This window comes from Crinia signifera, chromosome 3 (assembly GCF_055691185.1).
Source record: "Crinia signifera chromosome 3, ASM5569118v1, whole genome shotgun sequence".
Taxonomy (NCBI): Eukaryota; Metazoa; Chordata; class Amphibia; order Anura; family Myobatrachidae; genus Crinia; species Crinia signifera.
Window position 1 is genome coordinate 139,141,735 of NC_139219.1, and position 21,330 is coordinate 139,163,064.

At 41.8% G+C, this 21,330-nt stretch overlaps 1 protein-coding gene across 9 annotated transcripts in view; it reads left to right on the plus strand.

Annotated features, from left to right (window-relative positions):
• NHSL1 (NHS like 1) overlaps positions 1 to 21,330 on the plus strand; it is a 208,339-nt gene that overhangs the window by 146,381 nt on the left and 40,628 nt on the right. For 8 of the 9 annotated variants that reach the window (XM_083176602.1, XM_083176593.1, XM_083176597.1 and 5 more), the window contains exon 2: positions 20,775 to 20,927. In XM_083176602.1, coding sequence (XP_083032728.1) covers positions 20,775 to 20,927 — 153 coding nt within the window. Of the gene's footprint in view, positions 1 to 14,824; positions 15,199 to 20,774; positions 20,928 to 21,330 lie in introns of those variants that run through there. The other variant, XM_083176600.1, reaches the window with a different exon arrangement.

A 21,330-nucleotide genomic window follows, 5' to 3' on the forward strand; every position in this document is an offset into this window, starting at 1 on the left:
TTACCTTGCAATACTGGTACTGCAGCACCTTCACAATGGCTTTGCAGGTCTCCGGGATGATGAGGCCCAAAGCTTGCGGGGAGATGAGGGATCCAAACTTTAGGTCAGCAAGAGACCGTCCTGTCGCCAGAAACCTCAGGGTGACCACCAGCCGTTCCTCAGCAGGGATAGCCATGCGATACTTGGTATCCTGCTTCTCGATGTGGGGAGTCACCAGACGCAGCAATTCCTGGAATGTGGCATCATCCATCCTCAAGAAGTTACGGAAATCGTCTGGGTTATTCTCCCTGATGTCCCTGAGCAGTGGCATGTGCGAACGAGTCTGACGCTGAAGTAGCCACTGCTTTGTCCAGCATGATCTTTCTCTCCTGCGCTGGGCTCTCTGACGCCTGAGCTTCAAAACTGCATAATAGAGCAGGTACTGTTGCTGGTGACTACCCATCACTGCATTCTCCATAGTGCAGGGTTAAAAGACACTTTGTAATGGCAGGCAAAACAAAGTAATGTGTAAATAGCTATGTCCAGCGTTCAGCAGGTATAAACCAAGCCTCACTAGTAACAAAGCAGAAATACACTGGTTTAAAATGGCTGCTGCTATTCCTATCCCCCTCTGCTAGTCCTCCCCCTCTGCTAGTCCAGCCCCTTCATTCAAATTTCAAAGGCCCATCTGACGACGGTCGCATGTGTTCTTGCAAAAAAAACAAAAACCAGCGATCCGACCGTCTTAACGACCATCGCGGGCGCATCGGGATCGGATCTAGATCGTTCCGCAAAAAAACACAATTTTTGCTAATCGTTTGCTGGGGACTGCCTGGGAGCTCCCGGGAAGTCCAAGGGAAATCGTTCCATGGTCGTCTATCGGTCGTGAACGACGGTGGTCGTCCTGGTGTGTACCCCACATAACTGTGGCACACAATAGAAACTGGTTAGACTACATGATTGACTATACCTCTGTGGCTGCTTCTCCGAACAAAATGCACTGCTTCCTGGGGAAAGGACAAAAAGCCTTTCATTTCATTGTGTAGCAGAACTATGTACATTTTCATTCCCATTTTCTTGTTTGTATGAAACTAAACATTGTGCTCAGTCCTGGTCAGTGGACATATTGTCTGTGCCAGACGTGTGTAATGGAAACCTATATAATTGTGAGTAGTACAAACATATCTCACAAATGAAATTGCCCTACTACGTACAGAGCATTATCGTTTGGAGCAGTATAAACACATTCAGAGTAAAATCAATATTTGCATTCGGACATCTGAAGCTCAGTCTGCAATGGAATATATGGAAATACACACTGTTTTTACACATTGCAAGCCTGTGAGTGCCGCCTCTTTTGTTGTTGTTGGATTGAATATTGGTGTGCACCTCAGCAAGGTGCCTAGAGGGAATACCCGGAGTGCCTGACTTGTGGATACACATATGTATGTGATTGTGTGTGTGTGTGTGTGTGTGTGTGTGTGTGTGTGTGTGTGTGTGTGTGTGTGTGTGTGTGTGTGTGTGTGTGTGTGTGTGTGTGTGTGTATCTATCTCACACAGTGGATTGTATTATTTAAAAGTCTTGTGGTGTAGCCATTAATCAGGTTTTCCTTTAATGAAATAATTGCTCTTCTAACAAGACAAACTCAGAAGATTCAGCCAGTTGAACATGTTCTGTTCTCAGTCCATACAATGTTAATCTTTCTAAGTCCTCTCATGAATGTTTTATGTCTAGGATGACTTGTTATCCATGAATGACTATAGTATTGTTGATGTGGTCACTTGAGGCCCATTCACACGCAAAGTTGCACGCTTGTTACAGAAAATTGGGAACAATAATAAGTATGGTCCACAAACAGTGTGAACAATTTCATTATGCCCAACAAAACTTTAATGTCTCTGTTAAAGCATCACTGAGCTGCCCAAGCTTACTGAGGCAGGAAAAGTGACTTACACGGACAGGGAATTGGAGATTCTAATAAGGCACTCCTTTAATTAAAAGGGTTATTATACTGTAGCTAAACATTGATTATTTAAAAAACATTAACAGTTCTGTAGCTGATTGAAGTGCTCCATTTGATTGCACACAGCAACTACTTTACACCAGTATTTATGCCTTCAGTTTTCTTGTCCCAGCAGTCTCGCTGGAAGTCATTCACGAGGTGGATATTGTCTGAGGCACTGCGCAAAGTCTTCATTGCTCAGCCAATTTAAACTGAGTTTGCATTACAGTGATGCAGAGGCTCAGAAATATTCAGGTAAATACTGTTATTAATTGTGCATACATTAAGAGTACTACTTTAGTATCCAAAGAGTAGAGATTTCTGGGATGCATTTAAATATTAGTTCAATACTATATAAATCTAGAAATGGATTACACTTTATTTCCTAAATGGGTAGTTGGCCTGTATATTCACATGTTGCCTGCAATCTGATGGTTCACCATTTAATGCATTTGTAGGTTAGACTGCAGGTGTCTTTCAGGCACCTACATATATTGTGCCCTATGACTTGGGGACATTCTTCTTGTGAATGGGAAGTAATAATTGACATGTGGTTTGCTGCTTCTGTATTCCGGGCATGTGTACCTCACATCTCTTCAGGCAATCCTGCAGTGCTGACTGGTTGAAATTAACATATGAATAGGGGGAACCATGCATATGAATGTCCCATTTATTCTCCATTTCCAAGAGCTCAGCTGTTAACTCGGCCATTGAACCAGAATTACATTCCTCTGCACCGATTTGCCATACATTTTAGTCATGTAAAAAAAATTATAATTTGTTGCCACAAGATGGAATAGATAACGTATATAGCTCCTCATTGGTAGCATTGCTTGGCAGATGAAGATTTCTGTGGGGATTTGTAAGTCAGCACTTAAGGGAAAATTTATCAAAGCATCAAGAGCACTAAACAACCCACCAGTTAACTCCTGACGTTTTTCAAAACAGATGTAGATTTATGTAGCCCGGTGAAGTGATAAAGTGGCTGGTGGCTCCTGTCAAATTACAAGCTGGGTTTGAAAAATGATAGTTAGAAACTGATTGGTTGGTGATAAAGTACCAGCCACTTTATCACTTCACCGGGCTTAATAAATCTGCCCCACAGTCTGTACAGTTTCAGAAGTTGATTGGTTGGTACCTTGGGCCTGATTCAGACTTGTTTGCTGGGCTGCAAATTTTTTGAGCCCTGGGATCTTGTTTGCGCTGCCCTGCTAAAATGAAATTCCACCACGGTTAGCCTGTGAGTTGCTCAGAACAGCTTTAGAAAATTAGCTGGATTAGCGATTAGTTGCGTAAAGTCGCTCACCAGCGAATGATTTGTTTTCCAGTGTGTGAAGTCTGTGCTTAGCCCAGGACTTATTCGGCAGCTAGATAGAAACAGACTGGTTGGGACTGGAGCTGATATCACACAACTTCCCCTCCAACACCATGGAAGTGAGAGATTTGGTAAGAAATCTCAGGGCTTTTTTGTAAAGCGGCAATCATTTACAATGCAAAATCAAATTAATGTAAATGATTGCCGCTTTAAAAAAAAACCCTGAGATTTCTTACCAAATCTCTCACATTCTAAATCTCTCATCCTATTAAATTGACCTCATATTTGCCGGGTTGGCATGCAGTGTGAAAGGGCCATGTTAAATATTCCAGGTTCAGCAACCCGGCAATCCAACTCGGGATAAAAGCAGTCTGTACGGGTAACCTGGGTCGAGCGATCTGGGTCCCGTTTGCTTCTGTGGAGAAGGCAGCAGCGTCATCTCATTGCTGTCTCCCCCCTGCCTTCATATGGTACATCGCCACTCCGCCCTGCCCGCCGGATGACGTCAGTGACCATACAATCAGCCAGGTTGCTGTGGGCACCAAATAGCACAAATGCCAGGTCACTCCTGGGACGGACCTGTCCAAACATTTGTGAAAGGCAAAATTGAAGAATTAAGTTGTAACAAAATTCAGCTCAAATGAAATTTTAAATGCAGCTGTTTAGCTAAATACTATTGATACAAACTGCGAGGAACACAGGTAATACAAAGTTATTCTAAACATTGTTTAAAAATACCATTATGTGAAGAAGGTGCATTCTGTATGTAGATGTGTGTCCCTTCCAGAGGCGTTAACTAGGGGTTTTGGTGCCCAGGCCAAGATTAAAAATGCCCCCAAAAAAATCTAAAATGGAAAGAGGAGAGAGGCAGGAGAGAGAGGAGGGGAAGTTTTTAGACTGCTGGTCCCAGCAAGCCTCCCACATATTCTGCTACCATATAGCCCCTGCAAAAGAAATATTGAAATAAAGCCAGGGCACTGAATGTTTTAATATTTTATTATACAGCATCTTCACCTGTGAAGGGGGATGGGGGGTCTAATGAGCAACCTATAAGCTCTTCTGCATGGCTGCCACCCATCCAGGACTTCCACAGAGTCATCTATCATCAGGAGCTCTTCATCGTTCCTCCTCTGCTGCTGGACTGCATACACTTTAACCCTTCAAGCATTTGGCAGAAAATGTTTAGTTGTGTAATGAGATTTAAGGTGCCCATACACGGAGCAATGGGGCGGTGCGCTGCCTGTGCTTTTGAACTAGATTGCATTGCATCTACTTCAAAACGCACAGTGCTTTAACCCATCACATGCGTTTTGAACTAGATGCGATGCAATCCAGTTTAAATGGCTCTGTGTATGGGCACTTTTAATGCTTTTTCTTATCGCAAACTGGTTGTTAATGGATTTCATATCAGCAATGTTCTCAGTGGGTTTTGTAGCAGATCTTGAAATAACAAGTGAATTGCAGAGGGAATTATTACCTGGGCTTTGATTCCTGCAGGAAACAGTGTGACCTCTAGATGGCAGTAGTCCCCCTCATCCCTGGTGTTCACAAGTTTACAACAGACCAGCCTTTTCCAGTAAAAACTAAATGAAACAAAGTTGTACAATTAACTATAATATAGTACAGATAAAGAGATTTGCTTACTACGGCAATACCAATAATTATTTTAACGTATGTGTTGTCAGTGAGAATTTTTTTTTTTTTTTTTTACATATTATTAAGGAACCCAGGAATTTACATGATATTCCCAGTGACCTGATCCATGTACAGATTTATTTCGTCGGCTCCTTCAGGATTTGTGAATTATTGTTGCTATCTTTTCTATATAACTAGATTGATGACTTGAAGGAAATAACCCATTTTACCACTAGCATAGAGTCATAGATTATAACTTCTACCACGTACGCAGTCAGTGTTGGTTATCCTACTTACATTTTGTTCAGTCATCATAGTTGAGCACCATGTAGAGCCAGACTGATCTGCCCTATATAAATAATGATTCTGATATTGAAGCACCATAGCAAAGAAATAAGAGATGAAGCTGCTCAAGAGTGCGATATCCTGATACTAGCTGCAGATGTAGTGGGAAGTCCCTTTTTAAAGACTCAACAAGCGTGCAGATAATCTGCATAATTATATTCTTCTCAAGGTATCAGGTGACTGGTGTGAACGACAGGTGCACAATACTGCTGCTGCTCCTAACACCAAGCGCTTTGCTAGAACTATCAGACAGTAACAAGAACAGACTATTGGCAGAAGTGTATCCTTAGGTGGCTGGCTTGCAGTTTTTCACAGTATATGCTGACACAGCTATACACGCCATCTGACATGCCAGGGAGAGCAGATGCTACTCTAGTATTTAAGGCTAGTATTAACAGTTCATCCATGGGCAGAGAGCTTTCATTCTGTGACTACTTTGTCTCCTTTTTCCATGTTAAGTTATGTTTCTGAAGCAAGATCCTATAGCTCCTTTGCCCCACTGTACACAGTAGATGTCTTTTGTGCAGTTATTCAGTTTTCCAAACTGCTGCACAATTACTGGTGACAGACCAAATCCAAAAGCATGTAGGAGCGTATGGCTTCCACAAAATCTGATAAATTATTATGCAGTCATAGTGATGGGAGCAGCAGCTTATGTAGTTGTAGTAGAAATAAGTTTCATAGGATGGAATTGTAGTCACAAGATGCTTAGGACTTCAGTGATGTCATAAGCCAGGTGCAGGGGCTTCTGCCCGCATTGGGTGACGGCAAAGTGCTGGCTCTTCTGCAGTGACAGGAGTAGGGTGCTGCAGCCAGCACTTACAGACCCGCAGTCTCTGGGGGCAGCCAGCATCTCCGTGTATGCTAGGCATTGCATGCCCCCGAAATGAATGGACAGAGTTCCCTGTGAGGCCTAAATGAGTCCATGCCCCCTTTTCGGGGAGGGGGTGGGGGGATTGTGGTAATGCAGAGAATACACCACTCCCGGTGGCACCTCTGCAGCCGAACTCTTTCATAATACTGTAATGCTATTGTTAATATCACAGACACAACTGGTGTCTAAAGCTATGTGCATTAAAAAGGGAACAACTGGGCAAACATTTCTATTCCATTAATGTCTGTGCTCAGGTGTTCTTTCTCCATTTTGTAGGCTGTTCTCGTATCCATGTGAATGCTGTCTGTTACATAGGGGTCTATGAGGTCTCTTTATTGATATTATAAGTAGGGGTTGTGAGGGGGCTCAATCATAGACCATATAGGATGTGACTCACTACATAGCGCAGTGGTGATTCAGCTCTGACCGATTTCAACTGTTCTATCCCGCCACACTGAGGGAGTTATTCAGACCTTATCGTAGCCCTGCCATTTCACATGGTGGACAATGATCGATAGACAGCGCATGCGAACAGATCCTAACGCTCATGCACAAGGCCATTCATCATCAAAATCCAGCATCTTTTCTGATTGCAAGCCATTCACCAATTGACTGACTGGTAACTGCCCTTGTGGGGGTAACCAGGCGGCTTCTGGCAGTGTCAGGAAAAACACAGGCACGGCCAGGCATGGGATTAGGTGTGTGAGTTGCAAATGGATTTGCAGCTGATTGCTTTTCACAAGCAATTCACAGCCATGCACGGAGTGGGTTTTCCCTGGGTCGGGGGGGGGGGGGGGGGAGTAGTAACTGGTCACAATTTCACATAGCAGCCATCACTTCTAAATAACACGAGGAGTGCCTGCATCTCCCCTCCTCTGTCTATTCCTGGAGGGGTCAGCCTATAAGATGTACAATTTGCAGCTTTCACCATGTTGCGCCTCCAATACGGATTGCCCTCACCCAAAGTGAAGGTATATTGTATCTGATCGTATAAATTGAATATATTTTGGTGAAATATTATTGGCAAATAATACTGATTAGTGTAGAAATGAAAAGAATATTAGGTAAAAATGTATTGTTGTGAATTTAAATATGACTCGAGCTTTAGCAAAGGAAAACAAATGTAATTATATCAGGTCCCATCCTAATTAACACATCTAGACGCATTTTATTTTTCACTTCTATGAAGTTAATGTCATTTTAACACCATATGTTTAATTACAATGGCGTGCAATAGTTCTATACACGGTTTTACCACATTTAAGTATCATTTTCATCTTGTTTAGAAAATGAGGATGTAGGTAGAGGAGCCTGGTAGAATATGATTGCTCAGTGTATATTATGTGTTGAGAAATTCTATATGTACTGTATAATTTGCTCCAAGCTTTGGGGGCTGTTTGTGCAGGAATAGTATATCTTGGGACAAAGATGCTAAAACCTCATTGATTTCCTGTTCCTGAGGTTGAGAGTTCATCCACACTGATTGCAAGATTGATTTTTTTTTCCACCAATTTGAATCAAACAGCCATTCTCTGGATTAAACTCTTCTTACTGTTGTCAGACCTCCAACAGCGTATTCATTTGTGTCACCGGCTTTATGCTTCAATAACCTTCACAAAACGTGTAGAAGAGCCAACATTTTGACTTCACTCACAGAATGTCTCAATGAAAATATGAATTATTACCGAAGATCTCATTATAGCTAGTAACATTTCGCTGGTTAAATATGAGTGGGCATTAAGATTACCCTCCATGTGCTGTAGGACTATACATTCCAGCATGCCCTGCAACAGTTTTAGCATGGCCATGTGTATTTGGGTCACTTTCTAGCTTCCCCACATAGTGAAGGGCCACATTAGACCAGTACAGCAATTCTGTACACAGGCAGTAAGATTTAATGGAGGACTTTGTACACAATGTTGACTTTCCTCAACATGGGTTGACATTCATGTAGATAGTGATTAAATGTTGATATAGTAGAATGTACCAACTGTAGAAATTATGAATGTTGATGTTGATATTATCAACCTTTGCCTATCAACCAGTGTGGATAGGCAAATGTTTTTGGGCCATACACATGGTAAACTGGATTTTTACCCAGATCCCCAGACCTGTTGTTATTTGTGTGACAAACCTGAGTTTTTTGTGATGTGGAGATTACACTAAATTTTCTCCTCCTCATTAGCACTTGATAGAAAGAAACGTGACTTCCACATCAAGTACCTGCAGCTATTGTGGGTAAATTCCCATTTCATGGTTCCCAAAATAAGGAATGTGAGAATATGAGTGTAATCTGCTTATTGCCTTTCTTTGGCCATGTGACCATGTGTCACTTGTCCCATGGCTGGACAATTTAAAATCCATAAATATATTTGCTCTGACATTTAAAGGACACATAACCTTTTCTGCTGCCTGTGTTAATTAAATGCTGCTCAGATCAAATTGGAACACAATGTTATTTTCATCTATGACGTGACCACTCTGTGCCTGTCTGTGTATAATCAATTAATATACGCAAAGGCACTGAAGCTATGATTCACATGAGGATGAGCATCACTAATAGCTTTCACCAAGATAAACCATATGCTGTAAGGTAGTTTAGCTACCCACACACTGCAGGTGGGGCAGATGTAACATGTGCAGAGAGAATTAGATTTGGGTAGGGTTTTACTTCAAAGTGAGATCTACAGATGGAGCCGGCCTCATTCTTGCAGGGGCTGGCGATAGTATTGCCAGCGGCGCACGAGACGCTCGCGTGCCCCGTGGCTACGGAGCTGTCTACATGTACCCGCCTCCTCCCCCGGTTCCCCTCGCCATCCCACTGTCCCCCCTATCCCTGCCAGTCTCCTTGAAGTGGAGACAGGCAGGGACCCGCAGCGGCGCCGTCCTAGAACTGGGACGCGCATGCGTGTGAGACGCACGCACGTCCCAGTCAGATGGAGCGCCTCTTCGCTGGCGATCGCTAGCAAGGACATTCTGGCGATCCCTGGCAAAGGAAGAGAGGCGCTTCATCTGTATATTACAGTGTAAAAATAAAGCAGCCAGTATTTTCCATGTGCAGAAACAAAATAACTCACCCAAATCTAATTCTCTCTGCACATTTTACAGTGCACATGGTTTTGTCCATATGAGAAGGAATTTGCCTTTGTGAGTGAACCAGAATAAGGGCCATACTGTATATAGGGACCAAATTGATAATTGTGTAAGAAACCAGTTCGTTATACAAGGTAAGCCTTACATTGTGCTACTACTCCTCACAGATTCTGGTACTATAGAAGGTATTTCTGCTTGAAGCCTGTATGAGTACATTTGAGATCGCAGATATGTTTAAATACACCTGATGCTGAGCAATACTGTGTTCTGCTTGTATGTATAGTAGTCAGTATAAGGGAAGACTTACAATAATTTCATTTAAAATATTGTACTATAGATACCGTTCCGTTTTGATTTAGGGGTATGGAGCGACCTGTATGCATAGTCATGTTTGGCTTCCACACTGCTTACACAGGGAGGCAGAGCTGCTGTGTATCTTTATTGCTGCAGAATATAGAACCAAATGGTATAGATTTTTCCTGCATGTGCATGCTGATAAGTAACCCCCTGTACCTTTATCATCCTCTACTCCCTCCTATAGGCATGCCTTGTAAGTTGTCATTGGTTGGAGTCATGAGAAGGTCCGCAGATAATATATACAGAGTTAGTGATATGAAAGGGGCCTTTGTGGAACTCTGACATTGGTGACAAAGGGCCAGCTGAATCTGCAGAGCTTTTGTAAAGAATTTGCCTTTTGTCGCATATATAAATGGAATGCGATAGCTAGCATTCATAATGAGGTGATCGAAATTAATTCAGGTTTTCCCATTGGCTGCTATTAATAACCATCTACCATTGCAACATTTTTTGGGTACCACAAAATCATATTTTTTTTTTTCTCTTGAATTGGCTCAGCCACTGACCTGTTTGCCATAATTATACAGTACTACTAAACCCCTGGCACAGAATGTGAATAGTGAGAAATTCAGCTGTCTATATTGTACTATGAAAGTGTCATACATCTTTTATGATGTAATTTATGTGGGTAGTATGTACAGTAGGACAAATACTTAGGTAAATACAAAGGTAAATACTTAGCAGATTGTTTAAGGCAAAAAAAATGTTGATGCTGAGATCTTAAGGTGCTTTATAATACATAGCAACCTGCTGGATCTCCTCCTGGGTGTACAGTTGCTGGTTTAGTTATCATATTAATGTTGGCAGGCTGCATGCATCATGTGTGTGCGATTTTGTGGAAGTGTGTGTCCCAGATGGCTGCACTGAGCAGGTCAACTGGAAACATGACTGTAGGAGAGGGGTGATGGGTGGGAGAAAAGATAATGTGTGTGACATTATCAATGCTACTGGCAATGTCGCCCTTATATATGAATGTACTGCCTCCAGAAAAGAGGTCTGTAAATATTATGTGTGTGAGTATGTATATATGTATATGTATGTATGTGTGTGTGTGTGTATATGTGTGTGTATATATATATATATATATATATATATATATATATCTCCAAGCGCGTAACTATCATAGGTGCAAGGGGTGCAGCTGCTATGGGGCCCAGAGCTGAAGGGGGCCCATCTTTACTGTCTAAGTAATATGTGTTTAGCATACGTGTAAGTATCAGCATCAGTTGCTAACTAGGGGGCCCTTAAAAACTTTTAGCTATGGGGCCTACGAATATTTAGTTACGCCACTAATATATATATATATATATCATGCGTTTGTTGCAGGACAGCACTCCAATCGTAATGGTTGTAGCTGTGCTCCGGTGCCAGCCAGAAGACCTTTGAGTCCTCCAATGTAGCAGCAAATTTCGGCTATACATATGTGTGTGTGTTCTGTATTCAACAACATGCAATAAAAGTTTTCTATAAATAGGCAGTACTATATTTATGGAAAATCAGGCTCAGGAACTCTGGGTTAGGGGGTGGAGCTATTTATAAATCTTTTATATTGATATATAGATAAAATATATACTTACACACATATTATTTATAAAAGAAGACCCTAAAAAACGGTACATTTTGGCCCAAGATAGGTTTAGGAACCCAGTTCCTAATGATGTCATAGTTAATAAGCGGTTCAGGAATGGCGTTCCTTCTGAAAAATAGCACTGTACATAGCTGTGCACCTTTCCATGGTTACAATTTTTTGATAGAAGACCAAGCACAGAACAAATATGTCTAAAACCTCAAAGGGCAATGTAACCATAAATCATTGTACAGTATGAGTGCAGTGGCACACAACTGATTCAGTCATGCATTATGCTTCTCCATGGTAAGATTAATAAGTAGATCTTAGTGGGGGGCACATAATAGTCACGTCCATGTAAAGTAACAACCATGATTAAAGTGTAAGCATCACATAATGGCAGCATCCAGTGTATTGGCATAGTGTGCTGGGGAGTGCAGACCCTACTGTCTTGTCTATGAGGTACCCCTTACAGATAGTAATTGTTTATTGTATTTGTCACTCTTTATTTTTCTTATTAGATATTGGTAAAATCTTGATTTTTCTTTTTTTCTCCCGAAAACCTACTTTGCTAAACTTTCATACTTCAGTTTCATAGATTTTGTAGCATATTTTCTAAACCTCTTATCACAAAATCCATGACATTGTATGACCATCTCTTGCAAATTCCGCTTTTGTATTGTTTTGTACTATATTGCACACTCTGATGAAATGAATGTAACAATTTTGCCTTATGCAGATGAAATTTTAGTCATGAATAAGAATTTGCTTCCTTCTTTCACATAATCCCTAATACTGATCGGCAGAAGTATAGATGTAAGCTCTTGTTTGATAAGAAAAAAGAGCCTGAATTGTCACATGATGTAAAGCTATGCACTAAGTAACTTGCACTTGTCATAATGGGTCTGCTTGTCTGACCTGTGTGCCCCCTCCTCCTTCTCTAGGAAGCCATTATGTGTAAAGTGTCTGAGTGACACATGCGCTGCTGCCTGGCTTCCATTACAACTCACACAGTGAAGATTGTTCCTATAATCCAAGTTTCTGTTTCGCTGTGTGTTTCACACCAGATCTAAAAGAAATGTTAAAAAAATGAGTCTCTTATGTAGAAAATAAAATCCTGATCTACCAATATCTAAGGTTGGTGTAATGGATAGCAAAAAGTACTCACAGCACTGAGGTCTTAGTTAGGGGTGTGGTGGGGACTGAACATGTGTGGAGTTTGTATCTTCTCCCTATGCCTGCATGGATTTCCCAGGGTGCTTCAAGTTTTCTTCCCCAAATCAGAATATAGTATACTTCGCTTCTGAAAAATATTAACCCTAGTGCGTGTACATGTGGAAAGGATTATAGAAGTGCCATTGGGTCTGAGACTAATTTAAATGGTCAAAAAAATCTTTGTAAAGTGATGTGGAGCATGTGCTATATCAGGGGTGGCCAACCGGTCAGAGGTAAAGAGCCGAAAAATATCAGTTGTCAAGCCAAAGAGCCAACGTCATGCGCGCGCCAAAGGCGCGCGCGCCAAAAAGGGGCGTGATCGGGGGAGTGGTCAGGGGCGTGGTCATATGACACAAGGAGAGTGGCCACATGACAAAACTTTATGCCCCCAGTGCCAGATATGCCCACCACAGTGCCAAACATCACATGCCCCCCACAGTGCCAAACATCACATGCCCCCCACAGTGCCAAACATCACATGCCCCTCAAAGTGCCAAACATCATATGCCCCTCAAAGTGCCAAACATCACATGCCCCGCAAAGTGCCAAACATCATATGCCCCCCACAGTGCCAAACATCACATGCCCCTCAAAGTGCCAAACATATGCCCCCCCACAGTGCCAAACATCATATGACCCCACAGTTAGGAAGCTGGGCCCTCCAGCACAGGTGTTGCCCACAGTGCAACACCTATGCTGGAGGGCCCAGCTTCCTAACTAAAGGGCCCACCTAGAGGGCCAGGAGGGCCCAACAAATAAATGAGCCACGGGCCAAGAGGGCCCGACTAATGCGCACACAGGCCAGAAGGGCCTGAATTTGCCCACGGGCCTAGTGCCCGACACCCGGTGGTCTAGGGTGGATGGAGGGTAGGAGGCCAAAGGCCCCTACCTGGTGTTGGGAGAGGCCGCTGGGGGGAGCTTCGTCAGCTCTTTTGCTTCCCACCCCCGCTGGCCTCTCCGGGAGACATCTTCTTTTTTCTTGCAGAAGGCGCCGGAGATCTTCTGTCTTGATCCCGGCGTCTTCTGGCCTCTTCATCGGCGCCGGAACTCTTCTCCCCGCCGCCGTCTTCTGCGCCATCCTCCGGCGGCTTCTCGCGTCTTCAGGAGCGCTCCTGCGCTCCGCCGGCGTGGAGAAGACTTTTCGCCCTCCCGCTGGCGTCTGATGTCAGACGCCGGGGGCAGGGCGGAAACGGCACGGCGAGCGCTGATGACTCGCCGCGGTCGTTTCCTATTGGCCGCCGATGCGGCGTTTTGAATTTCGCAGCCGAATTGGCGCCAAATTCAAAACCCCGCTTTGCAGACGGGAGGCTGGAGCCGCAGTTTACAGCTCGGCGAGCCGCATGCGCCTCGCGAGCCGCGGGTTGGCCACCGCTGTGCTATATAAATAATTGGCAATCAATAATGGTTATCTGATATTAATTTACATACGTATACTGTACGTATCACCTAAAAGTAATAATAGCGCTATCATTTAAACATATTTAAACATACTGTGTGTCTAGAATGGGCTTTATAATAGGGTAGTACGTATGGTGTAATGGTAGCATTACTGCCTCACAGCGCTGAGGTCATGGGTTCGATTCCTACCACTGTGCGGATTTTGTATATTCTCCCCGTACTTGCGTGAGTTTACTCTGGGTACTCCGGTTTCCTCCCACATTCCAAAAATATAGCTTAATTGGCTCCCAACAAAATTAACCCTAGAATATCTGTGTGCGTGTATTTATGGTAGGGAATATAGATTGTAATCTCCCCTGGGGCAGGACTGATGTGAATGTTCAAATATTCTCTGTAAAGCGATGCGTAATATATATGCGTAACTGTTAATAAATAAATAATCTCTGGAATCACTGGCAGTCTAAATTTATTCAAAGTAAAATAAACAAAACAGACGTAAAGGGTTACATTATACTATTCTGTACTTTTTTGCAATTCTCTAAAAAAATAGATTTGTTTCTAAATTCCTGATGTGTTTCTGGGATAGTGTGAGTTATTTTGTAAGTTCATCTCAGGGCAATTTGCATTTTATACACCTGTCTATATACATGTTCTTTACATTATTTTATTGTGTTGTGAAAGCAGCACCTCGAGGTAAGATTTCTGACACGTGACTTCGGAGTATCTCCTGTATCCTAGTCAGTGTACACCAGCTGTATTGTGTTGTTCTCAAGAAAGACAAAAGTAATGTAAATGATAGCTGCATATACAAATAGAAGAGTGGAAATCAACACACAAATACAAATATGCAATCATCTTGCCACAGAGCAGACAGGGTGCTGCTAAGGGGTTTCAGGGAGGTGGGGGCGTGTTGGAGTAACAATAGCTGAAAGCCAATACTGCCCCTTTCAGAGTGCTGAGCCCTGAGCTGGGGCTTTGGAACTTCAGCAGCTAGCACAGGGAGGAGTGCAGACAGAGGAGCTCTGGGGATGATAGTGGGCTATGGTGGAAAAGAAATGACAATCTCCTGGAAGACAGAAAAAGAGCTACTGAATGAAGCACGTGGTGAGGCAGAAAGTACAGAGGCTTGGCTTAGGTCTTCGCAACCAGACATCAAACCACATCTGCTGTTCTGGCTCGGAGATTATATTGTGTAAAAGGGATTTTCAGGGTCAAGGCTTACCAGCGATGTTTAGGCTCTAATGCTACGCCAGATACATTGAAGGAAGCAGGAAGACACATCAGTGGATGTTTGTGGACACAACAACCAGACACACCTGCAAGTTTCCTATGGGATTTTAACTTTGTATCTTATTGGAAATGGTGGTGTTTATCAACACAAAGCTGAAATCACTCATCAGCTTGTTCAAGAAGAAGAGTAAGTCATTTAGAGGTTTGCTGCTTATTATTGCAAACTTGTGTATCATATGTCAGTATGTACTTACTGTAGTTGTATCATCTAAGTGCAGAATGCAGTACTTACAGCTGCAGTTATATGTGGTGCAGTCCTGGGTGGCAATACATAACTCCATGGCCCGCTGTCATCTATTTGCCCACACGAACTCCTGTCTCTTGCACTTCTTTGGCTTTGTATCATTTTCCCAAGATACACATCTCTTTGTCAATCTCTTTTAGTTCATGTTCGGTGGTTGGATTTGCCATTGTAATTTGTATTCTATGGAAATCTTTTAATAATTTAAAACAACAAAACCTTCCTACCATTCAGATGTCTTTTTGTTTGTGGCTGTAGATCATTTTTTTTTTTTTTTTTGAGCTATAGAGTTATTGTAAATACCAGTCACAAGATAGTGGCTTTGTTACGTTTGATGTGGCAGAATAATGACTGTTACCTAGGTAGAAACATCTATGGTAAAGCCAGTGTGAATAATGCAATATTATCTCCTGTGTATAGGCGGGTGTGACTTACAGTTTATGAATGGACCTTTTTAATGTCTTTGTTCAGTTGCCATTATATGTAATATTCATCAATGACATTGGGGGAAAAATAAATACTCTTTCTTGTTCCATAAAAATTGTATTGTGTGTAGGCTTTAGAGCACATGACTTTATAGTTGTTCTTCAATACAAAATGATATAAGTGATACAGAAACTGCTAATGTTGTTCATTTGTGGGCTGTGCCCCTTGTAGACGTGCCTGGGAACTGCTTTATTGAATTAGCATTTGTTGTCTTGAGAACCACCCTGCGCACAAATTATTGAACAATAGAGCTGGCAACAGCGTGCTTGATGCACTGGGAACAGGCACTTGTTAGACACCTGAAGCCATCATTCAATGAAATAACAGACATTTCAGCGCACAGTAAATGTCTACTATTGTCATTCATGTATTTGTATGCATACCTTTCACCAACTGATGTTATATTGCATTTTGCTGGACATGTATCTAGCCTTCTGAAGAGCGAGAAGTGGTCAATCAGAGATGTTTCCCATAACGACCTGCTTCTATTTATCATGTTATACCACTTACTTGGTCAATGCTATACAGAAGCTGATACATTCCCCAGTTTGAAGAGTTCCAACGAGAATCAAGGATCATATTTGTAGTGTTGGAGAATTCCATAATGAACTACAGCAGCATCTCTATGGTGATAACTATTTTAACCTCTGCATACAAGGGGCAAGAGACATCCTAAAGCAGATGTATCAAATTCCAATGGTTTCTGTGGTTACACTGTCTCCACATAGATTGACATCTTGTTCCCACAGGTATAGCACATCATCTTATTGTCCCATTTATTGCAGTGGACTGCATTTTGAATTAAAACATTACATTTTATGTAATGTTATAAGTTTAGCTATTTAAAAAAAAATTATTAGCGACAGAATCTGCATTATGCATGATGTGCAACAAGACTATGGGGTTTAATTAGAATTGGGAGTAAAAGTAGAAAATAGTACATTGCAGGCAGGGCATATATAATATGTTCAGAGAGATTCTAATTTGGGAGGCCCAGCGTTTGTGGGTTATAGGCAAAAAGATAAATTAATTAGTTTACAATGTTTCCTTTGCAGCATGGACTTTCTTTTTTTTTGTTATTGTTTTGCTCCCAACTCTGAATCAGCACCTGTATTGCACTTGTGCGATTTATTGGATTTCCCTTGAACTCCCCTGGCAGCAGGATCACATACAAAACTAGTGCTCATTCTAGCACCCGCCATCTTTGAAACCCCATGCAGTTCCTGTTCCCTGCTTGGAGTGTCACTGTATGCTGTGGTGTTTCTAGTACAGGTCTGGTTTGCATATCAGTGCTGATATACAGATCACACTGTGCTAGAAGCACTAAAGCAGACAGCGACACCCCAGGCAGGGAAGAGGAACTGCATGGGTTTTCAAAGATGACGAGTGCTAGAATAAACACTAAAAACATTATACATATCATATTCGATCCCAGTCATGGCTGCGGGATCAGATGGAGATCTCCTACTCTGCTCTGATAGGCATGGGACTGAAATTGGGTGAAAAGGGTCCAAAACGCACTAGTCTATGTTCACCTTTTTAGTGTGGTTTTAGGGAGTTTTTCTGTATGCAGATTACATTTGCTCGTCATTTGATTTCATGTTAAAATAAAGGTCTGTAACAGAAGCTGTAATCTAAGTTGCTCTCATGCCCAAACTGGGTGTCTTGGGGCACTTGAAGGGGAGCCTCGGATTGGTGGGTGAGGATTCAACTAATTTATGGTTAATGTAAGAGGCAAAACCAGTGCTTGTGGCTGCCAAACATAAAATATGTGGGCAAACATAAGCAAATCCTGTTCCTCGCCACATAACTGACCCCTCCGCTTAGCTACAGATGGAGCCAACCTCATTATTGCTGGAGTATCGCCAGCCGCCGGGGTCTGGCGGCTGGCGCTACAGCAATTGTGGAGGTATGATGAGGGAATATATTAAATGTTTTTTTCTGAATTTTTCATAACATTTTTTTACTTCAGGGTACCGTGAAAACAATTCTGATACTCTAGGGTGCTGTGATAAAAAAGGCATGCCCAAACTATGGCCCTCCAGCTGTTGTGAAACTACAAGTCCCATCATGCCTTGCCACAGTTTTCCTATTAGGGAATGCTAAAACTATGGCAAAACATGCTGGGATGTGTAGTTTCACAACAGGGCCATAGTTTGGACATGCCTGCTCTAATGGCTTCCCACATATAGCTATGCTGCAAAACAACAGGTAATATTACTTATTAGCTGATTGTACTGTCTTTATAGGCAATTTTATCCTGCATTTGCTAATTAGGTAAATGGAGGAGGACATGTCATTACATGAGATTTAACCTCTATTCAAGACTTCTGGAGCCTAGTGAATTGCTTCATTCAGAATTCCAAAGAAATACTACTAGTAGAGAACATCTATACTTTTGGGAGATATGATTAATTAAATATGTCTTTAAAACAATTGTTGTGCTATTCTCCCTGCCTTTGAACTGCAAGTAAATGAGCACACCGCAGATGCATAGATCTAACGTCAGCTAATACTGTAGAGTTAGATACAATTTTGTTCTAAAGTGTCAAAAGTCAACTGTGTTTTGGCTTCAAGTAACAAAGGAGTAGGAGGCATATTTCATTAAAAAGCATTTATGCTATTACTCTATACTATATTTAAGACATTTCATGCATAAAGCAATCACTCATTGATCCTGCTTGTAATACCATAATCTGTATAAAGTAGCTGTTTGGATAGTATATATGTCTATGTAATTAGTAGTGGTGGGTGTGTTGGATCAAAGGTTGGTGTCAGTAGATTAAGTATATAAGGCTCTCAGATAAGCAGATTGTGTTTACTAATGATGCAAACAGTGGACAATGGGGGTTATTCTGGTTTCTTCGCTCCCCCACATGTTCACACCTAGCAGTGCGAGCATGGGCGGCAGCGGGTGGTCGCACCCATGGAAATGCCCAGCGTTTCATGGGCGTTCCCATGCTAATGCACCCATGGTGCAGGGGGGGGGGGAGGCGGGCAGCTGATGTCAGCGGATATATAGGTAAGATAAACAGCACCAAATCTTTGTGTGTGTCTGTTTATAGTAATTACGGTTTACAAACAGGTGTCATGCCTCCCTTATCTTTAGTAAGCTGAGTTATAGTAGTGCTAGTTCCATTATGGCTTTACTAATTGATTATTTGCTGTTGTATTCTATTTTTTTACCTCAAGCTGTTTACAAGATAAGCCAATAAAACATCTTCCTTTTGATGACCTTTTTTTCCTGATAATAAATTACTTCCTCTTTACAACCAGCCAATTACTTAATGAGTAGCAACTCTATTTTTATACTCCGCTCAAAACTGTATATCCCGGAGATAGCTATATAGGATTTCTGCTTTATGAATGGCTAGATATTTATCAAACATTTTACTCATTACGTATGATTTCACCAAATGTTTATTCTTTGCCTTGCATGGCCATATAATAATTTGTACACCATCCCTAGGGCAGAGGGTTAGCAGTGAGTGCCGTTCTCCTTGCTGTCTCCACCAGACACCTGACTCTGGGGGGGTTGTGTGGTTGTATGCATGCTTATGTATATCCATGGCAACAGTTCAAAGCATGGAACACAGGATATTACGCTGTGACATAGGCCGTGGGGGTGCTTGCAGTTTTATGAGAGACGCCGTCTCCCTTGTTTAATATTAGTGGTCTTTCAATTACAATAGATACTGGTATTCAATAGCAATTTAGTTTATAATAAGATCTGTCATTTACAACCTACATGACTGCATGACCGCTCCAGTTAATGGAAAATATATATTTATTTTTATCATTTATGATCATAATGGATCTTTTATTACTTACCTGAACTGGAAGAGAAGCCTCATTATTAGAATATCATTCATATTTAAATCCTGCATTTCAATTCAAATGTCCTTTCAGTAAAATGACTGTCATTTTACTGTTACTAATTAAAAAAGTACATTTTATAGCAGTTTTCTGTTAAGCTAATATAGGGTTGTATTTGTCATGCAAAATGGGTTCTAGCAGTAGAGGCAAATGGATGCTGGCTCACGTCTACAACTTAATCCCACTAATCTTGGTTTTAGTATGTAATAGTATTAATTAGCCAGTTTCTTTCTGGTTAACCAGTTCACCTGCTTTTATGGTATTATAACACTAGAAGATCCGGATTCAGAGTAGGACACAGTGTAGGTGCAATCAGTTGGCCGATGTTATAAGTCTTCATGTCTTTGAGCTGTGCCGCGCATACTTACTGATTGTTACTGTTCAGAGACTCAGGATGCAGGGTCTGTGTAATTAAGTAGATTTTCCTGGGAGGTAACAAGGGAGTGGCTAAGTTGGTGTAGGCTGCATCCAGTGATGCTGAAACAGTCACACAGGAGTGGTGAAACTGCTGGTGCGAATTTCAAAGGTGTAGCCAATAGAAAGATTCTGAGACCAAATCTTAAGGCGCGGCAAGTGTGCGCTTCATTTTCTATAAAATTATGTAGATGCATTCCCTTCCAAACCATGCCCCATATGTGTTTTGTCAAGTGAGACAATTTTTTATATTGAGAGATTCAATTGTTGTTTGATATTATTGATTTACTTAAAATATTTACAGTCAGATTCATCATGCAAAAATACTACATAAAATGTAATAGCGGTGTTCCAAGCTGAACCATGAATATAGTACATGCTGCTCCCTCATTTCCATTCCGTCCTGCAGCCTACTGACTAGTAAAATGCACACAGAACACTTCTGTGGAAAGGTGACACTACCGTTCTTATGCCTCTTGCTGATCTAATAAGATATGTCCCATAATTCACTACTATTTGTATTCTACAAGTCTAGGTATGCCACTATATGCTGCGTATATTGGAAAACATCTTCATATACAATATACTGGCTCGTACACCTGTATTTTTCTTTTCAGGGAAATTCACGTTCACATATTGCAAATAAATTTTTAATCAAAGCTTTTCTTTTTTTTTTCTATTTCTAGCTGTTTCCAATCTAGATGATGAGAGTAAATGGACAGTCCATTACAGTGCAGCTTGGCACCAACAAGAGAATGTGTTCCTTCCATCATCCAGACCTCCTTGTGTAGAAGATCTCCACAGACAAGCCAAGGTGAACCTAAAAACTGTCTTGCGAGGTAAGCATCTGCCAGCTCTTTATTCATTTGTCACATGGGGGTTATTCAGGCCTGACTGCTGCTCTGTGAAATGCAGAGCTCTGCTCTCAGATGGCCGACATCCCACCAAAGTGAAATCCTTCCCTGTGCCAAGGCTGCAAATGGCAACTCATTCAACATCTAATGATTTTCACAGTTTGTGAGTAACCCAGAACCTACTCTACCTGTATGATAGAAACAGGCTGATCGAGCCCGGAGCTGGCATCACATGCCCTTCCTGAAAATGCTTGGGTACACCTATGTTTTCCCTGACACTTTCAGATAACGGCTGGTTACCACCTAAAATCTCTGGCTTTGTGTCAGTCAAACAGCCACCGACTTGCAATTAAAGAAATTGGTGATTTGTCGCCATTTTGTCATGTGT